The sequence below is a fragment of the Saccopteryx bilineata genome, chromosome 4 (genome assembly GCF_036850765.1).
Source record: "Saccopteryx bilineata isolate mSacBil1 chromosome 4, mSacBil1_pri_phased_curated, whole genome shotgun sequence".
Classification (NCBI taxonomy): domain Eukaryota; kingdom Metazoa; phylum Chordata; class Mammalia; order Chiroptera; family Emballonuridae; genus Saccopteryx; species Saccopteryx bilineata.
The window spans coordinates 13,818,433-13,843,118 of NC_089493.1; the positions used below are offsets into that span (position 1 = coordinate 13,818,433).

Consider the following 24,686-nt stretch of genomic DNA (forward strand, 5'->3'; position numbering starts at 1 on the left):
TTCCTTTTCAACCAGATTGCTTTAACATGTTTTCACCAACTGGATGTTGACTACTAGTTGGTTTTGGCAAATTGCTTTCAGTCACATTGTCTAAATCCAAATTAGGAGGATTGGGGGGCTCACTAGGTCCAGCGGCGTGCCAGCTCCGCCCACCTCTTCCCTCTTGGGGTTCAGTGATGTCACCTGGATAGCTTTAAACAGCACATGCTACAAATCGGGATTTCCCCCATGAGAGCCAGTTTCCCAGCACCATTAGTTGTAGCTGAGTGAGACTGAAGAAGTCCCAAACACCCTGGGTTTTGGCGTGGAACTCCAACATGGAAGTCGTATACCGGTGCTGGGCGGCAGGAACTTTGGAGTCAGAAGGACCAGGGTTTGCCTCCTAACTGTCGTTTTCCTGCCATTTCCAGCAGAGCAGTTAACTTCTCTAAGCCTCGGTTTTCTTATATAGTCAAGTGGGGTCACTAATATTTAACTCACAGATTAGCTATAACAGTCGATTCTTGAGAGATAGAAGCTATTATGGTCGTGACTCTAATGAAGGAAGAGCATGAGGACATTAAGTCGACTTTCTTTCATCTGTGACAGTTGAGTTGCTTTTGGAGCTGTAGGTAGAGATTCCTGTAATTACAGCTACAACAGCTAATGTAGGGGAGTGTTCGCTGTGCACTTTATGTGTGTTATTTCATTTAATCCTCAAGCGAACTCTAGAGGTAGATCCCAGTAATGTGGTCACCCCCATTCTATCGCTGAGAAGACTGAGGTTTAAGGGAATGACTGGCTCATGGTCAGGTAGGTGGTAAGTGCAGAGACGGGATCTGGAATGAGCGATTGTCTGAATTCATAGTCTACATTCTCGACCAAGGTGCACATGGCGTCTCCATTCAGCAGAGACCTCTGAGCTAGGTGGCGTCCGTTTATGACGGGTGGCTGACGTCTTATGAGGTGACATTGGAAGGATGTAAAGAGAAAGAAGAGCAGAGGGCAAGGAAAGAAGAGAACCAGGGCCCTGGGCAGCACGGGCATTTAAAGGCGAGATGAGTTCAGAGAAGGAAGGAGTGGTCAGCAGTTGCAAATGACACAGGGAAGTCACAGAAGGTGAGAGTTAAAAAGGATTCCTTGGATTTGGCATTATGGAAAACATCGGCAATCCTAGCAGAAGCCGTTTGGATAAGATCATGGAGGCAGGCAGATTGCTTTGGGTTGAGGAGGGAATTGGGGATGAGGTAGTAGAGAGGACTGGTGTAAACCAGTTTTGAAGCATAAGATGCTCAAGAAGTAAGTTGACGTCCAGGAAGATATTCAACAACATGTATTTTTGGGGAAGAAATAGTAGAAATGAAGGAATAGGACCATGATTGAAGCAGCCAAGTCGCTTAGGAGGTGGGAGGAATGGGATCTAGAGCCTTGCTGAAGAACTATGACTGGATTGATCTCAAGTTTGGGTTTTGTGTGTTGGATGTGATGAAGCTGATTGCAGGTAATGGTCAGTAGAACCGCGGGTAAGGCACCGCGGGCTCTAGGCCGGGTAGAGAGTAAGTGAAAGCAGATAGCCGTTCACAGATAGAGAGCGTAGAGGGGTCCAGTCCTGGGCATCTCTAAGATGTCTAAAGGAAGTTGGGAATAAATGAGCAATAGTGTTGTAAGAATAGGTAGTGTGTATAGTGAATGGGATCTTGACTTTGAACAATTCGTATGTAGAGTTCTGGGCAGTTGATAAGGCCCCTGGTTTATTCATTAAAGATCAGTTTTGGAGCAGAATAGAGGTGAAGATCATCAGAAATGAGGAGAGCAAGGGACGCTAGGTCTAGAATTGTGGTTGAGACCTCACACCAGTATCCTTTTGAGTCTTTGTCTAATAAGACTACATCTTTTTTTTTTTTTTTAATTAAAACATTTTTCCAAAGCTGGAAACAGGGAGGCAGTCAGACTCCCTCATGCACCCAACTGGGATCCACCCGGCACATCCACCAGAGGGCGATGCTCTGCCCCTCTGGGGCGTTGCTCTGTAGCATCCAGAGCCATTCTAGCGCTTGAGGCAGAGGCCACAGAGCCATCCTCAGCGCCCGGGCCAACTTTGTTCCAATGGAGCCTTGGCTGCGGGAGGGGAAGAGAGAGACAGAGAGGAAGGAGAGGGGGAGGGGTGGTGAAGCAGATGGGTGCTTCTCCTGTGTGCCCTGGCCGGGAATCGAACCTGCGACTCCTGCACGCCAGGCCGACACTCTACCACTGAGCCAACTGGCCAGGGCCAAGACTACATCTTTTTATAGTACTTTGTTAATACAGCTAGTGCTCGACTTATGACCACGATTGGTTCCGACAGACTGGTCGTACCACGATTTGGTCATAAGTTGAGTAGGCTATATGTACAGTGCTGTGAAATGATGTTATAAAAATCTTTAATTCATAGTTTATCATAATTTTCTTTCATTATTATTATATATCATCATTGTCTTTGTTCATTTTATGCCATTTGTATCATCTCTACACCATTTTGTTTCTTATTTTTACATTCGTTAGGTTTAAGTAAAACACTGCATTACCAGTACAACTGGTTTTAAACATCTTGGGAGGGGTTTGATGAAAAATATCCAAGACACAAAACACAAATTGCTGTACTGAGTCTGGGATAACAGTTGAAATGGTGCACGCGGAGATGGTAGTGCTGCCGGAAGCTGGTCCGCACTGTCGTATGCCCAGCTGGGCAACGCTTGCGCTGCCAGACGCGGAGCAGTCGTGGCTAGCAGTTGTAGTCGTAAAGTCAACTGGTTGTAAGTTGCATAGGTCGTAAGTCGATCAATATTTGTAATCCAAATGTTCATGTCTAAGTAAATCTCTTCCAATCTGGGTGGAAACACTTCTGATAGGGAGTGACATCTTCTTCAACTGGTGCCGCAGAAACCTAAGAGAGTCTTTAACTTTTTCCCAGGATTTTCTTCATGGGATTGGTAGGAGAAGAATATAAAACCCTCCAATTCATTTCTTCTCTTCTCCTTTTAGGGGATGTGCATCAGACACTTTCAGAAGAATAATGATAATAGTCACAGCTGTCATTTGTTAAGCTTTTGCTACATCACAGCTGCTGTGATACGTACTTTATGGAGAGCCTCCTAATAACTCCACAAGACAGTACACTTTCTATCTCTGTTTTATAGACGAGGACTCTGAAGATTAGAAAAGTCCCTTGCCCAAGGTCACTCGGCTTATAAATGAGGGAACCAATACTCAAATCCAAGCAATCTACCTTCCAACCTCACCATCCCAACTATGAATAACTGCCTTTCAATGTCTGGGAGACTTAGGTCAACCTCACATAAGTTGGATGTCACTGCGTTCCTGTGTATGACAGAGGTGGAAAATAGCCACCTTTGAGATTACTTGTCCCAAAGCAGCACCAGTAGGTCTAAGGTTCCCACCTGGCCCACAATCCTCGGGACCCATCCTCAGCCTGCGTCTGCCCAGAGCACTGACTCACTGTGCCTTTGAGCATCTGTTACCCTACAATACTACTTTCCCACGACAGTGCCCCTTGTGGCCAGGGCAGCATGAGATGTCTTTCCCAAGTCCCCCAGAAGTTAAACCTCTGGGCCCCACTTACAACCTTCTCCTATTTCCAAGGTCCAGGTCAACACCCAGGGGCTGACCCTAAACCAGGTGTTGGGTGAAAGCACCTGGGTAACCCGAGAGTAAAGAATAGAGGAGTTAGCCTGACCAGGTGGTGGTGCAGTGGATAGAGCGTCGGACTGGGATGCGGAGGACCCAGGTTCGAGACCCCGAGGTTGCCAGCTTGAGCGCGGGCTCATCTGGTTTGAGCAAGGCTCACCAGCTTGAGCCCAAGGTTGCTGGCTCGAGCAAGGGGTCACTCAGTCTGCTGTAGCCCCCGGGTCAAGGCACATATGAGAAATCAATGAATGAACAACTAAGGACCCGCAACAAAGAATTGATGTTTCTCATCTCTCTCCTTTCCTGTCTGTCCCTGTCTGTCCCTCTCTCTGACTCTCTCTGCCTCTGCCACACACACACACACACACACACACACAGAACAGAGGAGTTAGCTAGGCAGAAGCAGAAGGTGCTCAGGATGGATTTTAGGGTGGGCGTGCCAGTGCCCAGACAGTGGTGTCACAGGCACCCGAGCTGACCTGTGACCTTCCTCGCATTCATTCGTCTGGCTCAGCGATTCTCTCTCCGTGTGGTCTAGGGCCCGAAGGGGTCTGTGCAGTCAAAACTATGTTCATAATGCCAAGACCCTGCTTACCTTGTCTTGCTCTGTAGACGTTTGCATTGAAGATACAAAGGCTGTGGTTAGGTAAAGCTGATGGATCGTTTTACCTGTGTTGTGCCTGAATCGGGACAGGAGCACCAGACCGTACCAGTCATCGTTGTGTTCCTCACGCCCTTCGGCTCACGGTTCAAAAAACAATCAGTTTCTCTTAAGAATATCTTTGGTGACACAATACATGTTATTTTATTGAAGCGCAGTTCTCAAGGGCACAGCATTTTAGCGTTCTGGGGAGTACCCCCACAGCAGTTCAGTCGCGTGCCCAGGCGCGGCTGGTCTCCGGAGCCCGTGCACAGTGTGTAAGTGAAGATCTGAAGTGGCCACTGCTTTACTGGAACACTGATTAACTTGAAAGAATGGCTGACAAACTACCGTTATTCAGACTTCAGACGGAAGTGTTGCGTCAACATTGTCTCAATCACGAAGGAAGGAAGCCTGTCATTGGGGAAAACAGCTGGCAGTATTTGTTGCTGATGATGAAATTCGAGCTCTCAAGTGAAAATCAGCCTTTAGGAACCCTGCATCTACCACTGTGAGCTTGACAGTTTCTCAATACTTGAAAGGATTTTCTGATGAATTCAGTGGTGTATTAACAAATGTGATTTTTTTTTATATTGTATAATGGAATCTGTTAACGTTTAGAACATCTATATAACTCAGGGAATTAATATTTTTCAGATAACCAATGCATGAATGATACTACAAAATCATGCTTGGGTAAAAGATCTATTGAAGGTACAAGATACACCAGTGGATTTTAATGTAACAAAGTATGAAAAGTTAATTGATACGGTTTCAAGTTCTATATTATAGCCAGCCTTTAAGAAACTACCACTTCCTGAGTTATGGTATCAAAAAAGAATATCCACAATTTTCTGAAAAGACTATTAAGTACTTCTCTCCTTTCAGCTTCCTATCTGTGTGAGGCTGTGTTTTTCTCTACATGCTGTAATCATGTCCCCACCAAGGGAACCCTGAGGCGGCTATGAGAGTCTAGTCGTAATGTACTCAGCAGCGCATTTAAAAGACTTGCAAAAATGTAACAGTTCTCTTCTCGCTTTTTTTGTTTGTTTGTTTCATTTTGTTTTGTTTTGGAAAATTTACTTATTTCTCATAAACATATCTGTGTCAAGATGCAATGGACTCATCGTTATTCTGAAATGAATTAACATTTAAATTTTCTCAGTTTTAGTTTCTACGATGGCAGATAATGATAGATATAACTCACATAAACAGAGCGCTTTAGGATTCTCAGTTTTTAAGACTGTAAAGGAATTCCAAAGCCAAAAAGTTGGAGAACCACTGACCTAGTACATATTGAGTGCCCACCACATCCTGGGCCTGGGCTGGGACAGGAATAATAGTATGGTGTACTGGTCAGATATGAGACTTGCCCGCGGAGGTAATAGTCACCTACAATTAAAGACAAAATTCCCATAGAGCATGGTAAGTGCAGTGACAGGAGAAGCCCCAGGTGACATGGAAGCACACTGCAGAGGGACCTGGCCTTGTGTGGGCAAGACTTCCAGGAGGAATTAACGTCTCTGCTGGTTCTGGAAGGCTGAATGAGAGTTAGCCAGACCAAGAAGAGAGGCTGGTGGGGTTGGGTATGTGGAGGAGCATGTGCAAAGTCCCCGTGCGGGAGATCATGGCTTCGCTGCAGAAGTGAAAGAAGTAGAACAGAGCACAGAGTGGAGGGGGTGGGGAGACACGAGGCTGGATTGGAGGACAGCAGGCCGATTATGAAGAGCTTTGTGAGTTCAGGAGTTCGGACCTCCTCCCAGGGGAAACGGAGGATCTGGGGGGATTTAGGACAGGAGAGGGACGTCAGGTTGCACTTTAGACAGCTCTCTCTGGCTGTAGAGAATGGACCCCAAGAGGCAGGGAGACCGTTTGTCATCGTGGCAATCACATAAAGACCTGCTGGAACCTGGGCGAGGGCACAGCTGAGGCGTTAGAGCTATGTCGGTAGATTTACGAGATACATGCATGGAGAGGTTGATGTGTCTAGGTGCATAGGTTAGGTGTGATTAAAGAGGGAAAGGCAGGCATCAAGATTGAATCTAGGTCTCAGGTTCAGACCTAGGCGTGGAGATAGTGTTCACCAACACAGGGAACCCAGGAGGTCTATAGAGGAGAGGGGTGAATTCCGTTTGGGTTACCGATGGCTATCCGAGAACGATCCCCAGTCAGCATTTGGGTATGTGGTTCTGAAGCCAAGAAGGAAGATCTAGACTACAGACATACTCTGAGAATCATCAGCTTATAAATGGTAACCGAAGCCCTGGGCTGAGTGAGATATCTGAGAGAGGGGGTTTTAACAAGGAGGGAAGACTGCCTAGCAGAGGACCATGGTAAGTACCAATATTTAGGGGCTGAGCAAAGAAAGGGGAGTGGGCAAAGATGTCTGAGAAAAGCGCCCAGAGAATGAAGAGAATCCAGACACTATGTGGTCATTGAGACCAAGGGAATAGAATTTCTAGACGGAAGTTGGGGTCAGTAGTGACCCATACTGTCAAGAAGTCAGTGAAATGGGGTCAAGAGGGTCTTTTTGATTTAGCAACAAGGAGGAGGTTGTCACGTCCTTGACTCCATCCAGGACAATGTCAGGGAATGGTGGGGTCTAGTGCGTGAAGACTGAGGGAGAGGAGAGAGCAGAAGGCTGGCTCAGGAGGGGCAGAGGGGAAAGGGAGGCGGGAGCGCGTGAGAGATGAGATGAGGTCATTGCAGGAGCCCACTAGAGAAGGCTGAAGATACAGGAGAGACAGGGAAGCCAGCAGAGCGAGGTTCCAGAAGAGTCAGAAAGGCAGGGGATCTGGGGAACAGGTGGAGGGAAGCCATGTTTCCAGTAGAGAACCAAGTTCGCATCACGGCATGAGGTGGAAAGCACGTCAGCTGAAGAAGTTGAGGGTACAGAATAATTAATTTAATTAGGAATGGAAGCTCCAGGGCGCTCAATGAAATGGTACAGGAGGAGAGTGGGAGTTTCAAGGAGAGCACAGAGTAGTGTGAGCAGGAAGATTGGGCGCTGGAGGCCAGAGGGGCTCACCAGAGTGACCGAGCACAGGGTTACATGAGGAGACAGGCAGTGGACACAAAGATGTATCTTATTTTAGATATCAGTAATTTAATTACAACAATCTTATCTTTTTATACAGTAATGCATTTACATCACAACTTAAAAATTACCCTCAACAAAAATAGTGATTCCTTTTTTTTTTTCTTTTAACCACCAAAACATCATTTTTCTGGCCAATTCAAATGATCCTTATATACTTCTATTGTTTACTTTTATGGTCACCAGGTTAAATCTTCAGTTATGTTCCTGCTATTAAGAGTTCCGTATGCAGAAAAATCTATTCATTACGAGCACATTTATTGCTTCATTGAGTTGCCTATTTAAAATGCAGAGAACCACAAATTAAATGTAGTGCTTTTCCATTTTGAAGAAAAGCAGATGAATGGGTACTCTTTTCTTGAATACATCGTGTTTGTCTTACATAATTAACAGTCCAGATTCATAGGCTAACAGATGCCAGTCGTGGCTTGTTTTGATATTTGTTCCTTATTGAAAGGGATGCTTCCTAAGACTTGCATGTGCCAGTTTTCTGCATCAGGGGACATGATAAGGCGGCTGGAATGGAGACAGTTGCTTTTTGGGAGGCAGTTCAGTGGTCAACAGAGAAGTTGGTCTCCAAAATATATTTCTCTGAGGTTAATTATGCAACGTATGAAACAATTTCTTCATTGAAATTATAAAACAAAATCTCTTAAGTATCATATTTCCCCATGTATAAGACACACCAGCCTGACCAGGCGGTGGCACAGTGGATAGAGCGTTGGAGTGGGATGCGGAAGGACCCAGGTTTGAGACCCCAAGGTCACCAGCTTGAGCGCAGGCTCATCTGGCTTGAGCAAAAAGCTCACCAGCTTGGACCCAAGGTCACTGGCTCCAGCAAGGAGTTACTCGGTCTGCTGAAGGCCACCGGTCAAGGCACGTATGAGAAAGCAATCAATGAACAAAGGTGTCGCAACGAAAAACTGATGTTTGATGCTTCTCATCTCTCTCCATTCTTGTCTGTCTGTCCCTACCTATCCCTCTCTCTGACTCTCTCTCTGTCCCTGTAAAAAAAAAAAAAAAAGAGTAATGGCGGGGTAGGAAGCAATACCGATAAATCTCCCCCAAAACTCAACAAGATCTTCAACCAGAAACAGAAAAACCTATACTTGGAGCTTCCAGATGCTTCGCAATACACCCAAAGGTATGATTGAGTGAAAAATTGGCTAAATATATAACCAAACCCCGAAGGAAATAGGGAGTAAGAAATGCTCCGCCTTCCTCACTAACCTAAACAGGGCGGCTTTCTCTGGTAACTGTGAATATAGAAACTGAGGCGGGCAAAGGGGGTGAATAGATCCAGGCCGCCGCGGCACAAACGGCCGAACCAGGCTGTGGCACGGAGATCCAAGCCGAGGAAAATCTGATCCTGTGGCAACCCAGGCAATACAAGCTAACACTTGCGCCAAACCCAAACAAAGAAAGACAAGCGGAGCGGCCATTTTACCCGGTCTCCTGGTCGGTGCGCAGTTAGTGGGCGAGAATTTCTTCCTAGGCCCCGAGAGTGGGTGCCCGTGTTGCCCCACGGAGAGGCAGAGTCAGAGGCCTTTCTGTGGGCCGAGGGCAGAGTCTCTGGGCAGCCCCAGCACCCTGGGAAAGCCACGCACGGGAGGGAGTGAGAACTAATTCCAACGGTGGAGATTTTCCATGCTGGAGGGTGTTTCACTCAGAGGGAAACGCGGCCGGCCTCATATCCTGGTTTGCGCGCGCAGATAAGGAGTGAGCAATTCCTCCGAGTGCCTCGGCAGTGCGCGCCCGTGTTATCGCACAGAGGGGCAGAGTCAGGGGCCTTTGTGTGGGCCAAAGCGGAATCTCGAGCCGCCCCAGCGCCTTGCAAAAGCCGCGCACGGGGACGGAGCGAGACTCAATTCCAACGCTGCAACTTTTCCCTGCGGTTGGGGGTTTCACTCAGAGCGTGAGACTGCTGGCCGGATATCCTGGTTGCAGACAGTGAGTGAGAGTTTCCTCCAAGCGCCCCGGAAGTGGGCACCCGCTTGTGTTACCGGACAGAGTGGCAGAGCCAGAGGTCTTTGAGTGGGCAGAAAACCCGCCTGATTATGCTAGCAGCTCTGACTGACTGAGCCTTACCCAGAGCCCTGTGCTGAGTGGAAATAGAGTGGGGAGTTGCCAGCTCTTTGAGCCTCTTACTATCCAGGCAGAGGCAGCAGCAACCCCATAGCTGGATTATCAGGCTACTAATTGAGGAAGGAAAGACTAGGAGAAAGGCTCCAGGAACACGGACTCTCTCACTGTCGGAGCCTATAAATGCTAATGAGCTTCGACTGCCAACGAGACTAAAGCACAATACATGACATTGCCATAGAGACTTATCAACTGCAAACCTCTACCTGAGCGTGCCAAAGGGGCAGAACCCGGGGTACAGAGTCACCGACCAGGAAGAGGGAGAGAAAAGAAAAAGCAAGAAAATAACCTCTCAAAATCAAGAATAATCTGCAGACTTTATAACCTATCCCATTTTATTATATTTGTTTGTTTGTTTCTCTTATCTTCATTCTTGATACTTTTTTTTCCTCCTCCAATTTGGCCGATTAACTCTCTACCAGTCTTACTCTCTCCTCTCCTTGAACTACACTACCCATAAGTGTTACATCTCCCATTATCTTTTCTCTTCTCTTCCTTTCTCTCTATGAGGGTTGCACTCCAAAACCCTTAACTCTCTCTATCTCTCTCTCCTTTCTTTTTACTTCTTTTAGTGGTTCCCTCTTTTTTTCTCTCTCTCTCTTTCTTTTCTCCCTCTATATTAGTTTCTTCCTTTCTCCTTTACATCTCCTCTCATTCAAACCTCAATAACAAACAAATTATCTAATCTGGGACTCAAACCTATGTTTGTGGCATTTTGGGGGGTTTTTACTTCACCATTTTAACTCACTAGCAGTGCTCCCATCCCTGGCTCTCCATATTATCTAGTTCTTATTCCACTAAATACAATAGTAATTTTTTAATTTGTCCCCCCATTTTTCCATTTTCCTCTTATTCTTCTCATCATAACTCTTAGACAACCAACACCTAAAAGCAAATCATTTTATTCTTGACCCAAATTTTTTCCTTATTTGCTTTTTGTGGGTCCATACGCTCTTTTTTTTTTCTTTTTTTTTTTTCTTCCTTTTTTTTTTTCCCCCCTTTATTACTTTTCCCCAATTCAGGCCCTCCATCACAGGCATTGTTTGTTATAATTCACAGTCCACCACAAGATTTTCTCAAGAAAGAGGGGAGAGGAGAGGAGAGGAAAAAAGGAGGGGGGGAATAATTTCCTTTTTTTTAAAATTTTTATTTTATTTTATTTTTCTTTATTTCATTATTAATTTTTTTTAAAAAAACAACTCTTTTCGATTTTTTATTTTTTTATTTTTTTAACTTTTTATTCTTTATTAAATTTTGTTAATACTATCAACAAAACCACCCTCAGATGCCATTAAGGAAGAGAAAATCGAATATCATGGATACAAAAGAAAGAGAGGTAACACAGCTAGATGAGGAAAAATCTATGGAGAAAAAATTTAATATATTGGAAACCTTGGAGCTAAATGACAGAGAATTCAAGATAGCAATCCTAAAAATTCTCCGAGATATACAAGAAAACACAGAAAGGCAATTTAGGGAGCTCAGAAAACAACTCAATGAACACAAAGAATATATATCCAAGGAAATTGAAACTATAAAAACAAATCAAACAGAGATGAAAAACTCAATTCACAAGCTGAAAAACGAAGTAACAAGCTTAGCTAATAGAACAGGTCAGATAGAAGAGAGGATTAGTGAAATAGAAGACAAGCAACTTGAGACACAACAGAGAGAAAAAGAAAGAGACTCAAAAATTTAAAAAAATGAGATAGCCCTACAAGAATTATCTGACTCCATCAAAAAGAATAACATAAGAATAATAGGTATATCAGAGGGAGAAGAGAGAGAAAATGGAATGGAGAACATACTCAAACAAATAATAGATGAGAACTTCCCAAGCCTGTGGAAAGAACTAAAGCCTCAAGTTCAAGAAGCAAACAGAACTCCAAGTTTTCTTAACCCCAACAAACCTACTCCAAGGCATATCATAATGAAATTGACACAAACCAACAGCAAAGAAAAAATTCTCAAAGCAGCCAGGGAAAAGAAGAATACAACATATAAAGGAAGGCCCATTAGATTATCATCAGATTTCTCAGCAGAAACTCTACAAGCTAGAAGAGAGTGGACCCCAATATTTAAAGTCCTGAAAGAGAGGAACTTTCAGCCACGAATACTATACCCATCAAAGCTATCCTTCAAATACGAAGGAGAAATAAAAACATTCACAGATACAGAAAAGATGAGGGAATTTATCATCAGAAAACCCCCACTCCAGGAATTACTAGAGGGGGTTCTCCAGTCAGATACAAAGAACAAAAAAAAACAGAGCCACAAGTAAAAGCTCCAAGAAGAACACAATAAAACCTAATTTAAACTGTGACAACAACAAAAAGAAAGAGGGGGAGAAGATGGAGATTAACAGTAGCAAAGGACGATGGAGTGCAAAAGTACTCACAAAATAGTTTGCTACAATGAACAGGGTAGGGACCCTTTTCATTACTCAAAGGTAACCACCATTGAAAAAACCACCACAGAAGCACATGAGATAAAAAAGATAGCAACAGAGGAAAGATGTATGGAATACAACCAAATAAAAACAAAAGATAGAAAAACAAAAGAGAAGGATCAAACAAGACACAAAACTAACAGAAAGCAAGATATAAAATGGCAATAGGGAACTCACAAGTATCAATAATTACACTAAATGTAAACGGATTAAACTCACCAATAAAAAGGCACAGAGTAGCAGAATGGATTAAAAAAGAAAATCCAACTGTATGCTGCCTACAGGAAACTCATCTAAGTAACAAGGATAAAAACAAATTCAAAGTGAAAGGCTGGAAAACAATACTCCAAGCAAATAACATCCAAAAAAAAGCAGGTGTAGCAATACTCATATCGGATAATGCTGACTACAAGACAGGAAAAGTACTCAGAGACAAAAATGGCCATTTCATAATGGCTAAGGGGACACTGAAGCAAGAAGACATAACAATTCTTAATATATATGCACCAAACCAAGGAGCACCAAAATATATAAGACAGCTACTTATTGATCTTAAAACAAAAACTGACAAAAATACAATCATACTTGGAGACCTCAATACACCGCTGACGGCTCTAGATCGGTCATCCAAACAGAGAATCAACAAAGACATAGTGGCCTTAAACAAAACACTAGAGCACCTGGATATGATAGACATCTACAGGACATTTCATCCCAAAGTGACTGAGTATACATTCTTCTCCAGTGTACATGGATCATTCTCAAGAATTGACCATATGTTGGGCCACAAAAACAACATCAGCAAATTCAGAAAAATTGAAGTTGTACCAAGCATATTTTCTGATCATAAAGCCTTGAAACTAGAATTCAACTGCAAAAAAGAGGAAAAAAATCCCACAAAAATGTGGAAACTAAACAACATAACTTTTAAAAAATGAATGGGTCAAAGAAGAAATAAGTGCAGAGATCAAAAGATATATACAGACTAATGAAAATGACAATACGACATATCAGAATCTATGGGATGCAGCAAAAGCAGTGATAAGAGGGAAGTTCATATCGCTTCAGGCATATATGAACAAACAAGAGAGAGCCCAAGTGAACCACTTAACTTCCCACCTTAAGGAACTAGAAAAAGAAGAACAGAGACAACCCAAAACCAGCCGAAGAAAGGAGATAATAAAAATCAGAGCAGAAATAAATGAATTAGAGAACAGAAAAACTATAGAAAAAATTAATAGAACAAGGAGCTGGTTCTTTGAAAAGATCAACAAAATTGACAAACCCTTGGCAAGACTTACCAAGGAAAAAAGAGAAAGAACTCATATAAACAAAATCCAAAATGAAAGAGGAGAAATCACCACGGACACCGTAGATATACAAAGAATTATTGTAGAATACTATGAAAAACTTTATGCCACTAAATTCAACAACCTAGAAGAAATGGATAAATTCCTAGAAAAATACAACCTTCCTAGACTGAGTCAAGAAGAAGCAGAAAGCCTAAATAGACCTATCAGTAGAGAAGAAATAGAAAAAACCATTAAAAACCTCCCCCAAAATAAAAGTCCAGGCCCTGACGGCTATACCAGCGAATTTTATCAAACATTCAAAGAAGACTTGGTTCCTATTCTACTCAAAGTCTTCCAAAAAATTGAAGAAGAAGCAATACTTCCAAACACATTTTATGAGGCCAACATAACCCTCATACCAAAACCAGGCAAGGATGGCACAAAAAAAGAAAACTACAGACCAATATCTCTAATGAATACAGATGCTAAAATACTAAACAAAATACTAGCAAATCGAATACAACAACATATTAAAAAAATAATATATCATGATCAAGTGGGATTCATCCCAGAATCTCAAGGATGGTTCAACATACGTAAAACGGTTAATGTAATACACCATATCAACAAAACAAAGAACAAAAACCACATGATCTTATCAATAGACGCAGAAAAGGCTTTCGATAAAATACAACACAATTTTATGTTTAAGACTCTCAACAAAATGGGTATAGAAGGAAAATATCTCAACATGATAAAGGCCATATATGATAAACCATCAGCTAACATCATATTAAATGGCACTAAACTGAAGGCTTTCCCCCTTAAATTAGGAACAAGACAGGGTTGTCCACTCTCTCCACTCTTATTTAATGTGGTACTAGAGGTTCTAGCCAGAGCAATCAGACAAGGCAAAGAAATAAAAGGCATCCATATCGGAAAAGAAGAAGTAAAGGTATCACTTTTTGCAGATGATATGATCCTATACATCGAAAACCCCAAAGAATCCACAAAAAGACTACTAGAAACAATAAGCCAATACAGTAAGGTCACAGGATACAAAATTAACATACAGAAGTCAATAGCCTTTCTATATGCCAACAATGAAACAACTGAGAAGGAACTCAAAAGAATAATCCCCTTCACGATTGCAACAAAAAAAATAAAATACTTAGGAATAAACATAACAAAGAATGTAAAGGACTTATATAATGAAAACTATAAATCATTGTTAAGGGAAATTGAAAAAGATATAATGAGATGGAAGAATATACCTTGTTCTTGGCTAGGAAGAATAAATATAATCAAGATGGCTATATTACCCAAAGCAATATACAAATTTAATGCAATTCCCATCAAACTTCCAATGACATTTTTTAAAGAAATAGAGCAAAAAATCATCAGATTTATATGGAACTATAAAAAACCCCAAATAGCCAAAGCAATCCTAAAGAAAAAGAATGAAGCTGGGGGCATAACAATACCTGACTTCAAACTCTATTATAGGGCCACGACAATCAAAACAGCATGGTATTGGCAGAAAAATAGACACTCAGACCAATGGAACAGAATAGAAAGTCCAGAAATAAAACCACATATATATATAGTCAAATAATTTTTGATAAAGGGGCCAACAACACACAATGGAGAAAAGAAAGCCTCTTCAATAAATGGTGCTGGGAAAACTGGAAAGCCACATGCAAAAGAATGAAACTGGACTACAGTCTCTCCCCCTGTACAAAAATTAACTCAAAATGGATCAAAGATCTAAACATAAGACCTGAAACAATTAAGTACATAGAAGAAGACATAGGTACTCAACTCATGGACCTGGGTTTTAAAGAGCATTTTATGAATTTGACTCCAATGGCAAGAGAAGTGAAGGCAAAAATTAATGAATGGGACTACATCAGACTAAGAAGTTTTTGCTCAGCAAGAGAAACTGATAACAAAATAAACAGAAAGCCAACTAAATGGGAAATGATATTTTCAAACAACAGCTCAGATAAAGGCCTAATATCCAAAATATACAAAGAACTCATAAAACTCAACAACAAACAAACAAACAATCCAATAAAAAAATGGGAAGAGGATATGAATAGACACTTCTCCCAGGAAGAAATACAAATGGCCAACAGATATATGAAAAGATGCTCATCTTCTTTAGCTATTAGAGAAATGCAAATCAAAACGGCAATGAGATACCACCTCACACCTGTTCGATTAGCTGTTATTAGCAAGTCAGGTAATAGCAAATGTTGGAGAGGCTGTGGAGAAAAAGGAACCCTCATCCACTGTTGGTGGGAATGTAAAGTAGTACAACCATTATGGAAGAAAGTATGGTGGTTCCTCAAAAAACTGAAAATAGAACTACCTTATGACCCAGCAATCCCTCTACTGGGTATATATCCCCAAAACTCAGAAACATTGATACGTAAAGACACATGCAGCCCCATGTTTATTGCAGCATTGTTCACAGTGGTCAGGACATGGAAACAACCAAAAAGCCCATCAATAGATGACTGGATAAAGAAGATGTGGCACATATACACTATGGAATACTACTCAGCCATAAGAAATGATGACATCGGAACATTTACAGCAAAATGGTGGGATCTTGATAACATGATACGAAGCGAAATAAGTAAATCAGAAAAAAACAGGAACTGTATTATTCCATACGTAGGTGGGACATAATAGTGAAACTAAGAGACATTGATAAGAGTGTGGTGGTTACGGGGGGGGGGGAGGGGGGAATGGGAGAGGGATAGGGGGTGGGGAAGGGTACAAAGAAAACAAGATAGAGCCCTGGCCGGTTGGCTCAGCGGTAGAGCGTCGGCCTAGCGTGCGGAGGACCCGGGTTCGACTCCCGGCCAGGGCACACAGGAGAAGCGCCCATTTGCTTCTCCACCCCTCCGCCGCGCTTTCCTCTCTGTCTCTCTCTTCCCCTCCCGCAGCCAAGGCTCCATTGGAGCAAAGATGGCCCGGGCGCTGGGGATGGCTCTGTGGCCTCTGCCCCAGGCGCTAGAGTGGCTCTGGTCGCAACATGGCGACGCCCAGGATGGGCAGAGCATCGCCCCCTGGTGGGCAGAGCATCGCCCCTGGTGGGCGTGCCGGGTGGATCCCGGTCGGGCGCATGCAGGAGTCTGTCTGACTGTCTCTCCCTGTTTCCAGCTTCAGAAAAATGAAAAAAAAAAAAAAAAAAAAAAAAAAAAACAAGATAGAAGGTGACAGAGGACAATCTGACTTTGGGTGGTGGGTATGCAACATAATTGAACGACAAGATAACCTGGACTTGTTATCTTTGAATATATGTATCCTGATTTATTGATGTCACCCCATTAAAAAAATAAAATTATAAAAAAAAAAAAAAAAAAAAAGGAAAAGAAAAGAGCTTTGGCCAAAACAAAACAAAAGACACACCATTTTTCGAGAAATTTGGGGTCTAAAAACAGTGCGTCTTTTACAGTGCTTGTAGACTTTTTCACTTGCATTTCCTACTTTTCCACGCTTGTTTTGCGCTCATTGTTGTAGACAGTGATTCGTCATCAGACCCAGATGAGGACCAGCTAATGGATGGGAGTTTTGACAGTGATAAGGAGTTGTATGAATTTTATGATGAATAACACTTGAGTTCAGTATCTTTATGTGTAGTACATTCTTTTTTAAATTTCTGGCCCCAAAATTAAGGTGCGTCTTATACATGGAAGCGTCTTATACATGGGAAGTGCAGTAGCTCTGACATGAGATGAACCTATTAAATAAGTATTTCTTATTTATTGATGTCACCCTAGTAAAATTAATTTTAAATAATAATAATAAAGAAATATTTCTTCAATTTCAGTTCTAGAGCCTTTTACTGAATATCTGTTATATTTAAGACTTTGGCGTTTGTTCCAGATATATTCATTAATGATCTATTGTAACTTCTCTGGATCCCTAGTAACTGTGAATAGACCTGTGTTGAATGGGTCTAAGTGTGGACCACGACTAGTCCAAAGGGCACTGATCATTGAGAAATCTGCAGTTCATGCTTCATGGGTCTGATCTGAAGGTCAGAGTTTATTTTTTTATTTCTTCCTCCAAAAAGGCCTTGTGTTCCATTTCTTAACCCATATAGTGGAGTCTGTGTCAGTGTCAAGGCCGTGCGGACTGACGGAGAGAGCTTTGTCTCCGGGGCCACCTCATCCCTCCAGGCCCCGCCCCACCATCGCTGTGAAGGGCGGAAGCCCCTCCACCTTCTCTGGATGTCTCATCCCCATTCCCCTGCACTCTTCACTATTCTCATCAACCTGCACTCTTCCCCTCCTTCAGACTCTTTGAAGATGTTCCTGGCATCCTTTCTCCATAGTAAACAAACTTTCCTACCTCCTTCACGGGGGGCGGGGGTAGTGGGGAGGACATAGCCTCTGCCTTCTTGCTTTCACCGGCATTCAGCTCCTCCCCGACCACTCTGCCCTGTCGGTCTTCTGAGCAAACCCTGCTCCGGCAGGAAGCACAGTGCTCTTTGGAGACAATCGTCCAACCCCGTGGCAGACCCCGTTCCTCTGATCATCCTGCCGTCTGACTGATTTTCCCTCTGAGTCCATGGCTCTGTCATCTACCGACCTCCAGGTCACCTTCGTCACAATAGCCTTCCCCCGACTCCAAGCCCTGACATCATCCTGTGTGCTATCCAGCACTTTAGATGTTCAGGTCCTGCCCTCTCTGTTCTAATGACTCGTGTCTCCGTTATGTTAGCCGTCTGTTCCTTTATGTCTTGGATTGTTACCAGGAAATGCAGCATGTCTAAAATCTCACACTTAAGCAACTCTTTTCCATGAGCAGGACCTCTGATACATACAATATTGGGTAGTAGGGATGGTAGCGGGCACCCATATTGTGTTTCTAGCTTTTTATGGACATGCTTCTAAAGTCTCACCATTTATTTGCATGATACTGCCTCAGGGTTATGATGGAAGGGGGAAATCTCTTATATTTCAAATATTCTAAATTTTTCTAGTAATTAGGTGTTGGATGTCGAGTGATATTTTTGTACATATGTACATGCTCGTATTTTTTTTCTGCTTTAATCTAATATTTGTGGCCTTAAATATTTTCTCTCATCCATTTTATTTTCTCTCCTGAAACTTCTTTAAGTTTAATGTCAGTGCATTCCCTGACATCTTCTGTGTCTCCTTACTTTCCTTTCCGTTTTTTTCTCCCCGTTGTATAAATCTCTGTGCTGCAGTCTGGGAGATTTCCTCAGTTCTGCCTTCTAGTTCATTAAATCTGTCTTATGAAGTGTCAAACTTGCCAGTTATACATATTATTTTTATTCTAAGATTGCAGTTGGTTCTCTTTCATGTCTATCTCTTCTTATCTTACAAACTCCTTGTACCTTACAGCCTGCCCTTTGTGCTTCCTGTCCAGTGGAGACAGGGGCGGCTGGGGGCAGGCCGGAGCAGAGCCCTCTGACATGCAGGCCCAGGGCGGTCCCCTGAGGTCTGGATCTAGTGCCCCTCCCGTCACATCTGATCTTCACCTTCATCCAGACCATGTTTTTCTCAGACTGTGTATTCCTCAGACCATGAACCCACAGTAAGACTCCCTTCTTTCCCTGTTTAGTCCGGAGCCTGGGATCCATCGTGCTCCCAGCCGTGCCCTCGGCCTCCTGGCCCCCGTGATCTCCCATCACCCCTAACCTGCGGGACCTCAACCCCGGACCAACCCGACTCTCTGTCTCTCTGCTTCACACTCAGGGCGTCGAGTGCCTGCGGCATAAGTGGTACAGGCAGTGTGCACAGGTCCATCCTGGCTGGGCCCCGGCCACCAGGGTCTGAGTGCTCTCCCGCGCGGTGCTCTGCGGCGCGGTGCTCTCCCGCGCAGTGCTCTCCCGCTCAGTGCTCTCCCACGCAGTGCTCTCCCACGCAGTGCTCTCCTGTCAGCCTTTGCCCTGTTCCTCAGGCTCCTACCCCACCATCTCCCCTGTCACTCTCAGCGGGTGGCCTCGCTCCCCACCTCCTAAGCCGAGAGAAGTCACCAAAGCCACAAGCCTTTTCCTTCCCACTGCCCTCTGCAGTAATACTGTACACTGCTGGTGATGAGGGAGATAGAGAGGAATGGATAACCCTTTCCCACCACTAACCATTGACCTGCCGCTCGGGCTCCTGTCTCCCCCCTGCCCCGCCCCCATCTCAGACAAATCCTCCCACCATAGTCTTGGATTCTGTCCCTTCCCACCACCTCTGGACCTGACTTCACCAGCTACCTCCTCAGCTTAAAGCTCTCTGCGTTGACGCTGCAGTCACTCCTCTGCTTCTCATCTCGGCCCCTTCCAGTCCACTGTGACCTTATTTCTGTCCCAGTCGCTCCACTGCGCAGCTTCAACAGGGACCTCTCTGTTGCTAAACCCACTGGGTACTTTAGTCCTTCTCCATAGTGTCTGACACTAGCGAACACACCTCCTTCTAAACATGCTCTTTGCCCTTGACATCTGGGCTCGTCCTGCTTCCCCGGCCAACTTTCCAAGTCTCCATCCTTCAATGTCGTCTTCCTTGGAGTTCTGTCCTTGGCTGCTTCTCTTCCTGTACTCTCAGACCAGGCCTGGAGAAGGTGCTCAGTCGGTATCAAATTACATATGCAGATCTGCTGGTTTCCAAGTGGAGATATGCACTCGAAAGTCTTTAAAAGTTTGCCTGACCTGTGGTGGCGCAGTGGATAAAGTGTCGACCTGGAAATGCTGAGGTCGCCTGTTCGAAACCCTGGGCTTGCCTGGTCAAGGCACATATGGGAGTTGATGCTTCCAGCTCCTCCCCCTTCTCTCTCACTGTCTCTCTCTCTCCTCTCTCTCTCTTTCTCCTCTCTAAAAATGAATAAATAAATAAAAAAATTTAAAAAAATAAAAATAAAAAAAATAAAAAAAAAAAGTTTGAGCGAGGAGGAACAAACTTTTTGGAGGGATACACATTTCCCATTATAAATGATGTATTACTTATTGCAACTGGAGCCCACTGAAGGGGAAAAAAAACATAATAGCTTATTTCAGAACTAATATGGCTGTACGTTAGCAACAGGAATGATGTAGCTATCTTATTAGAAATACAACAAAGAGATTACTTAGCAGCTGTCTCCCCACACTGTCATTTCATTTTGCTCAGTAGCTCTTGGCAGAGAATCTAGAAAAGAAAAAAAAATTATTAAGCTACATTGTGTTCTCCTAGAGTAAATGATTTCTGTTGTTCTGAGAAACAGATTTTAAAAGGCAATGTATGTCCCATGATCATTGGAAATAGAACATTTTGAAAGGTTGTTCCCCCCCCTAGAGACAGTGGATTAAACATTATGGCCTTTTCTCTTCCCTATTTTGTAGTGAAGTTTCTCTTAGCTCCATGTTCCAGCTCAGAACTTGAGGACCCACACACCGCACACCAGCCGAGGGGCCATACTTAGATCTTGAAACCCCACTTAACACAAAGAATTCTGCACAGAACTGTTCTGTGTTCTCCTTTTATTCAGATAAAAGAGATACCACACGTAGAGCATTCCTTTGTTTGTTCATTCATCATTCATTTGGTAATTATGTTAATTGCCACTTAAAGTCATCTCAGAATGGATATTATTTAATGTGTAGAAAGGTGCTTGGCAAACAAGATGCTGAGTTTATTTTTTTACTTCATTTGGCCTTTACCTGCCAGTGTTTCTTCTCCCCACACTTCAGACTGTGTGAGTCAGGACTGTGTGAGTCAGCAGGACCCCCTGTGCACAGTCACATGTGTCATATTGTTATACTTCCATCTGTCTCTGCCACAGTCACCTTTTTTTTTTTTTTTTTACTTTTTTTTATTTTAAGTGAGAGGAAGGGAGACATAGAGACAGACTCCTGCATGCAGTCTGACTGGAATCCACCCGGCAAGCTCCCTACAGGGTGATGCTCTGCCCATCTTGCGCTGTTGTTCGGCAACTGAGTTATTTTTACTACCTGAGATGGGGCTGCCTGGAGCCATCCTCAGCTCTCGAGGCCAACTTGCTTGAACCAATCAAGCCATGGCTGTGGGAGGGGATGAAAGAGGGGAGGGGAAAGGGTGGAGAAGCAGATGGTTGCTTGTGCCCTGACCGGGAATCAAATCCAGGACCTCTACATGCCAGCTGATGTTCTACCACAAAGCCAACCAGCCAGGGCCACAGTCACTTTAATAATAATCTGGGCCATGATTTCTTGGTTCAACTCTATACTTAAGCAGAGGGAAATCTCTACCAGTCCAGAAAAAGAAGAAATAGTCAAAATCTATTAGAAGTCAAGGTTTTATTGCCTACTGAGTTGTGTAGTTTGCATTTTTATAACATAATTTTGAACTAAAATAGTGATGTATGACCACTTTAATTTTTATTGACCCGTCCAAGAAAATGAATGGCTAAAAGAGGGATAGATGTGACTTGTGCAGGTTTTGTGGGGAAAATTATTAATGCTCTTATTCTTCTGGCTTTACCTGTATGCCCAAGACAGCACAAGGCACTGCTGAATGCAGTGCCTAGTCCAGGGTAAGAACTCATACATGTCAGTATAAGAATGTAAAGTCATGGGCCCTGGCCGGTTGGCTCAGCGGTAGAGCGTTGGCCTGGCGTGCGGGGGACCCGGGTTCGATTCCCGACCAGGGCACATAGGAGAATCGCCCATTTGCTTCTCCACCCCCCCCACCCCCCCTCCTTCCTCTCTGTCTCTCTCTTCCCCTCCTGCAGCCAAGGCTCCATTGGAGCAAAGATGGCCCGGGCGCTGGGGATGGCTCCTTGGCCTCTGCCCCAGGCGCTAGAGTGGCTCTGGTCGCGGCAGAGCATTGCCCCCTGGTGGGCAGAACGTCACCCCTGGTGGGCATGCCGGGTGGATCCTGGTTGGGCGCATGCGGGAGTCTGTCTGACTATCTCTCCCCGTTTCCAGCTTCAGAAAAATACAAAAAAAAAAGAATGTAAAGTCATGGCCCACAGGAACATACATGGCTAACTTAGGCTGGGTGTGAAGTCGCAGGGCATGGTGTGGCTGGCTGCAAACTGGGGAGCCCTCAAGTTGCCTAAAGGCATTCATGTCTAAAAAATTGAAACCCACCATGCTGGCCCAGCAGAGGCGTGTCTAGTGATTCAGTACTGGCCCTAGCTTGTGTTTTAGTTCTCTGAATTCTGCCTGTTCCTGGTCACATTTCCTCCTTCTCACTCTTCTTCCTCCCACCACCAACCACCTGTATTCCAGGCTGCTTGCTGCCTCAGACAAAAGCTGTAATCGAGAAATTTCTACCTCATTTCAAAGAACAACATTAACAAAACTGCACCTGTGTTTCAGGGTTTGCTTACATCTGAACCAAGCATCACTTAAAACACTTTTATTAAACTCTTCAGTCTTTGTTAGTTTTTATATTATGTATATATCTATTACATGCTTTTTATGTAAAACTTCTGAAAATATAGAAATAAGGTACAATGTGTTCCTTCCATTCCCCTGTCAGCTGCTCCCGTTCTCCAGGTAAATGCTATCACCTGTTTGGTGTGTATGCATCTAGATTTTTTTCTGAGCGCATAAACTAACATATGCATGCACATACTTACATAATAGATTATAATCTTATTAAAATGCTACTCCCATACCATTCTGTAGGTTGTCTTTTCATATAATATACACAAATTTTTTTCTTCTTTTTCAAGTGAAAGAAAGGGAGATAGAGAGACAGACTTCCACATGCTCCCCAACTGGGGTCCGCCCAGTGGCCCCTGTCTGGGGCCGATGCTCTGCCTATCTGGGGCCATGCTCACAACCGAACTATTTTTAACACCTGAGGCAGAGGGTCAATGGAGCCATCCTCAGTGCCTGGGGCTGATGTGTTGGCACCAATCGAACCATGGCTGTGGTGAGGGAAAAGGGGGGGGCAGGGGGAGGAGAGGGAAAGCAGACAGTCACTTCTCCTGTGTGCCCTGGCCAGGACTCAAACCTGGGATATCCACACACCTGGCTGATTCTCTATGACTGAGCCAACTGGTCAGGGCCACAATTTTTTTAATAGTATAATTATATTGTATTCTTTGAAACTATTCTTTCAGCAGTTTATCAGTGTATAATAATAATTTACCAACCACTCCCTCTCAGTGACATTTAAATTGTTTCCAGCTTTTCGGCTATTTTTCTGCCCTTACTCAGCTCTCTGCATGGATGAGTGATAGGCATCTCTATTCTCAAATTTAAACTCCCAGTCTTCTCGTCCAAACCTGCTTCTCTTAACAGTTTTCCCATCTTAACTAATGGTCACCCCCTCTTTTGTGTTGCTTGTGCTCAAAACCTTGGAGTCACCCAAGTTTCCTTCTTTTTCTTCTCCTTCACATCCATCGTGTCTGCACTTCTCAGCATCTCCACTGCAGCACCCCTGTCCAAGCCGCCCGCACCAGCTCGTCCGCCAACCCAGCCCCATGCTCTCTGCCTTTGCTCAGGGTTCTGTTCTCAACCCATGGGACCCTTTTCAAATGTGCATCAGGTCAGGCCTCTCTTCCACTCCCGACCCTCCAGTGACTTCTTATCCACTTGCATAAAAGCCAAGGTCCTTACAGTGGTCAACAGGGCCTTAAATAATCTGCCCCCCTCCTTTGTTTCCTTCCCCACCACCACCACCCAGCCTCATCTGCATTCTCCTACTAGCTCGTACGGCTCCAGCCACATTGCCTTCTCGCTTTTCCTCAAACATGCCAGGTGTGTTCCTGCCTCGGGGCCTTTGCACACACTCTGTCTTCTGTCAGCAGTGCTCTTCACCCCCAGATCTGCACAGGCTTGGTTCTGAACGCTTTCATGTGTTTGCTCAATCATCCCCTTCTCAGCGAGGGCTTCCCCGGCCATGGCATTTATGAAGAACACATTTCCTAGCCTTTTCTACCTTCCTTCTTCATCATACTTATCACCATCTAATATTCTTACAATAAAGATTACATTTTATTTTGTTTATTATCAGTCTCAACCCCTCAGCAGGGGCAGGAAATTTGTCTGTTTGGGTCGGCTGAATCTTCAGCACCTGGGAGAGCGCCCGCCTCACAGCAGGCTCTTAACCGCTACTTCTGGAATGAACAAATGCTACTGATGTTTCAGCAGTGAGCATTGATGTGCACATTTGCTCACATATGGGGCCATGTTGTCAAGATGAATTATTAGAGGTATAATTGCCCGGGCAAAGGGCATGCATATTTTAGATGTAATAGATGTTGCCAAATTGCTTTCCAACAAGGTTATACCTTTCCGTGTGTGTGTGTGTGTGTGTGTGTGTGTGTGTGTGTGTGATTGTTCTTGTGAAAAGATGCATTGTTAAAAAGAGAACTTAACCTGGATGTAGGAGTGAGAGTCCAAGTGAAACGGACTTTTTAATTCAGGGATTCTTGATCTGGGATCTTTGAACGCAGACC

General features: G+C 43.9%; 1 protein-coding gene across 5 annotated transcripts in view; it reads left to right on the forward strand.

The window, feature by feature from the left end:
- The window catches only part of EFCAB11 (EF-hand calcium binding domain 11), a 153,325-nt gene that overhangs the window by 88,848 nt on the left and 39,791 nt on the right, over positions 1-24,686 (forward strand). The window contains exon 6 of one of the 5 annotated variants that reach the window (XM_066276589.1): positions 3,001-3,194. The exons of the other annotated variants lie outside the window; for them this stretch is intronic. Within the exon in view, the coding sequence (XP_066132686.1) occupies positions 3,001-3,061 (61 nt within the window). The 3' untranslated portion in view covers positions 3,062-3,194. Of the gene's footprint in view, positions 1-3,000; positions 3,195-24,686 lie in introns of those variants that run through there. 5 annotated transcript variants of the gene reach the window in all.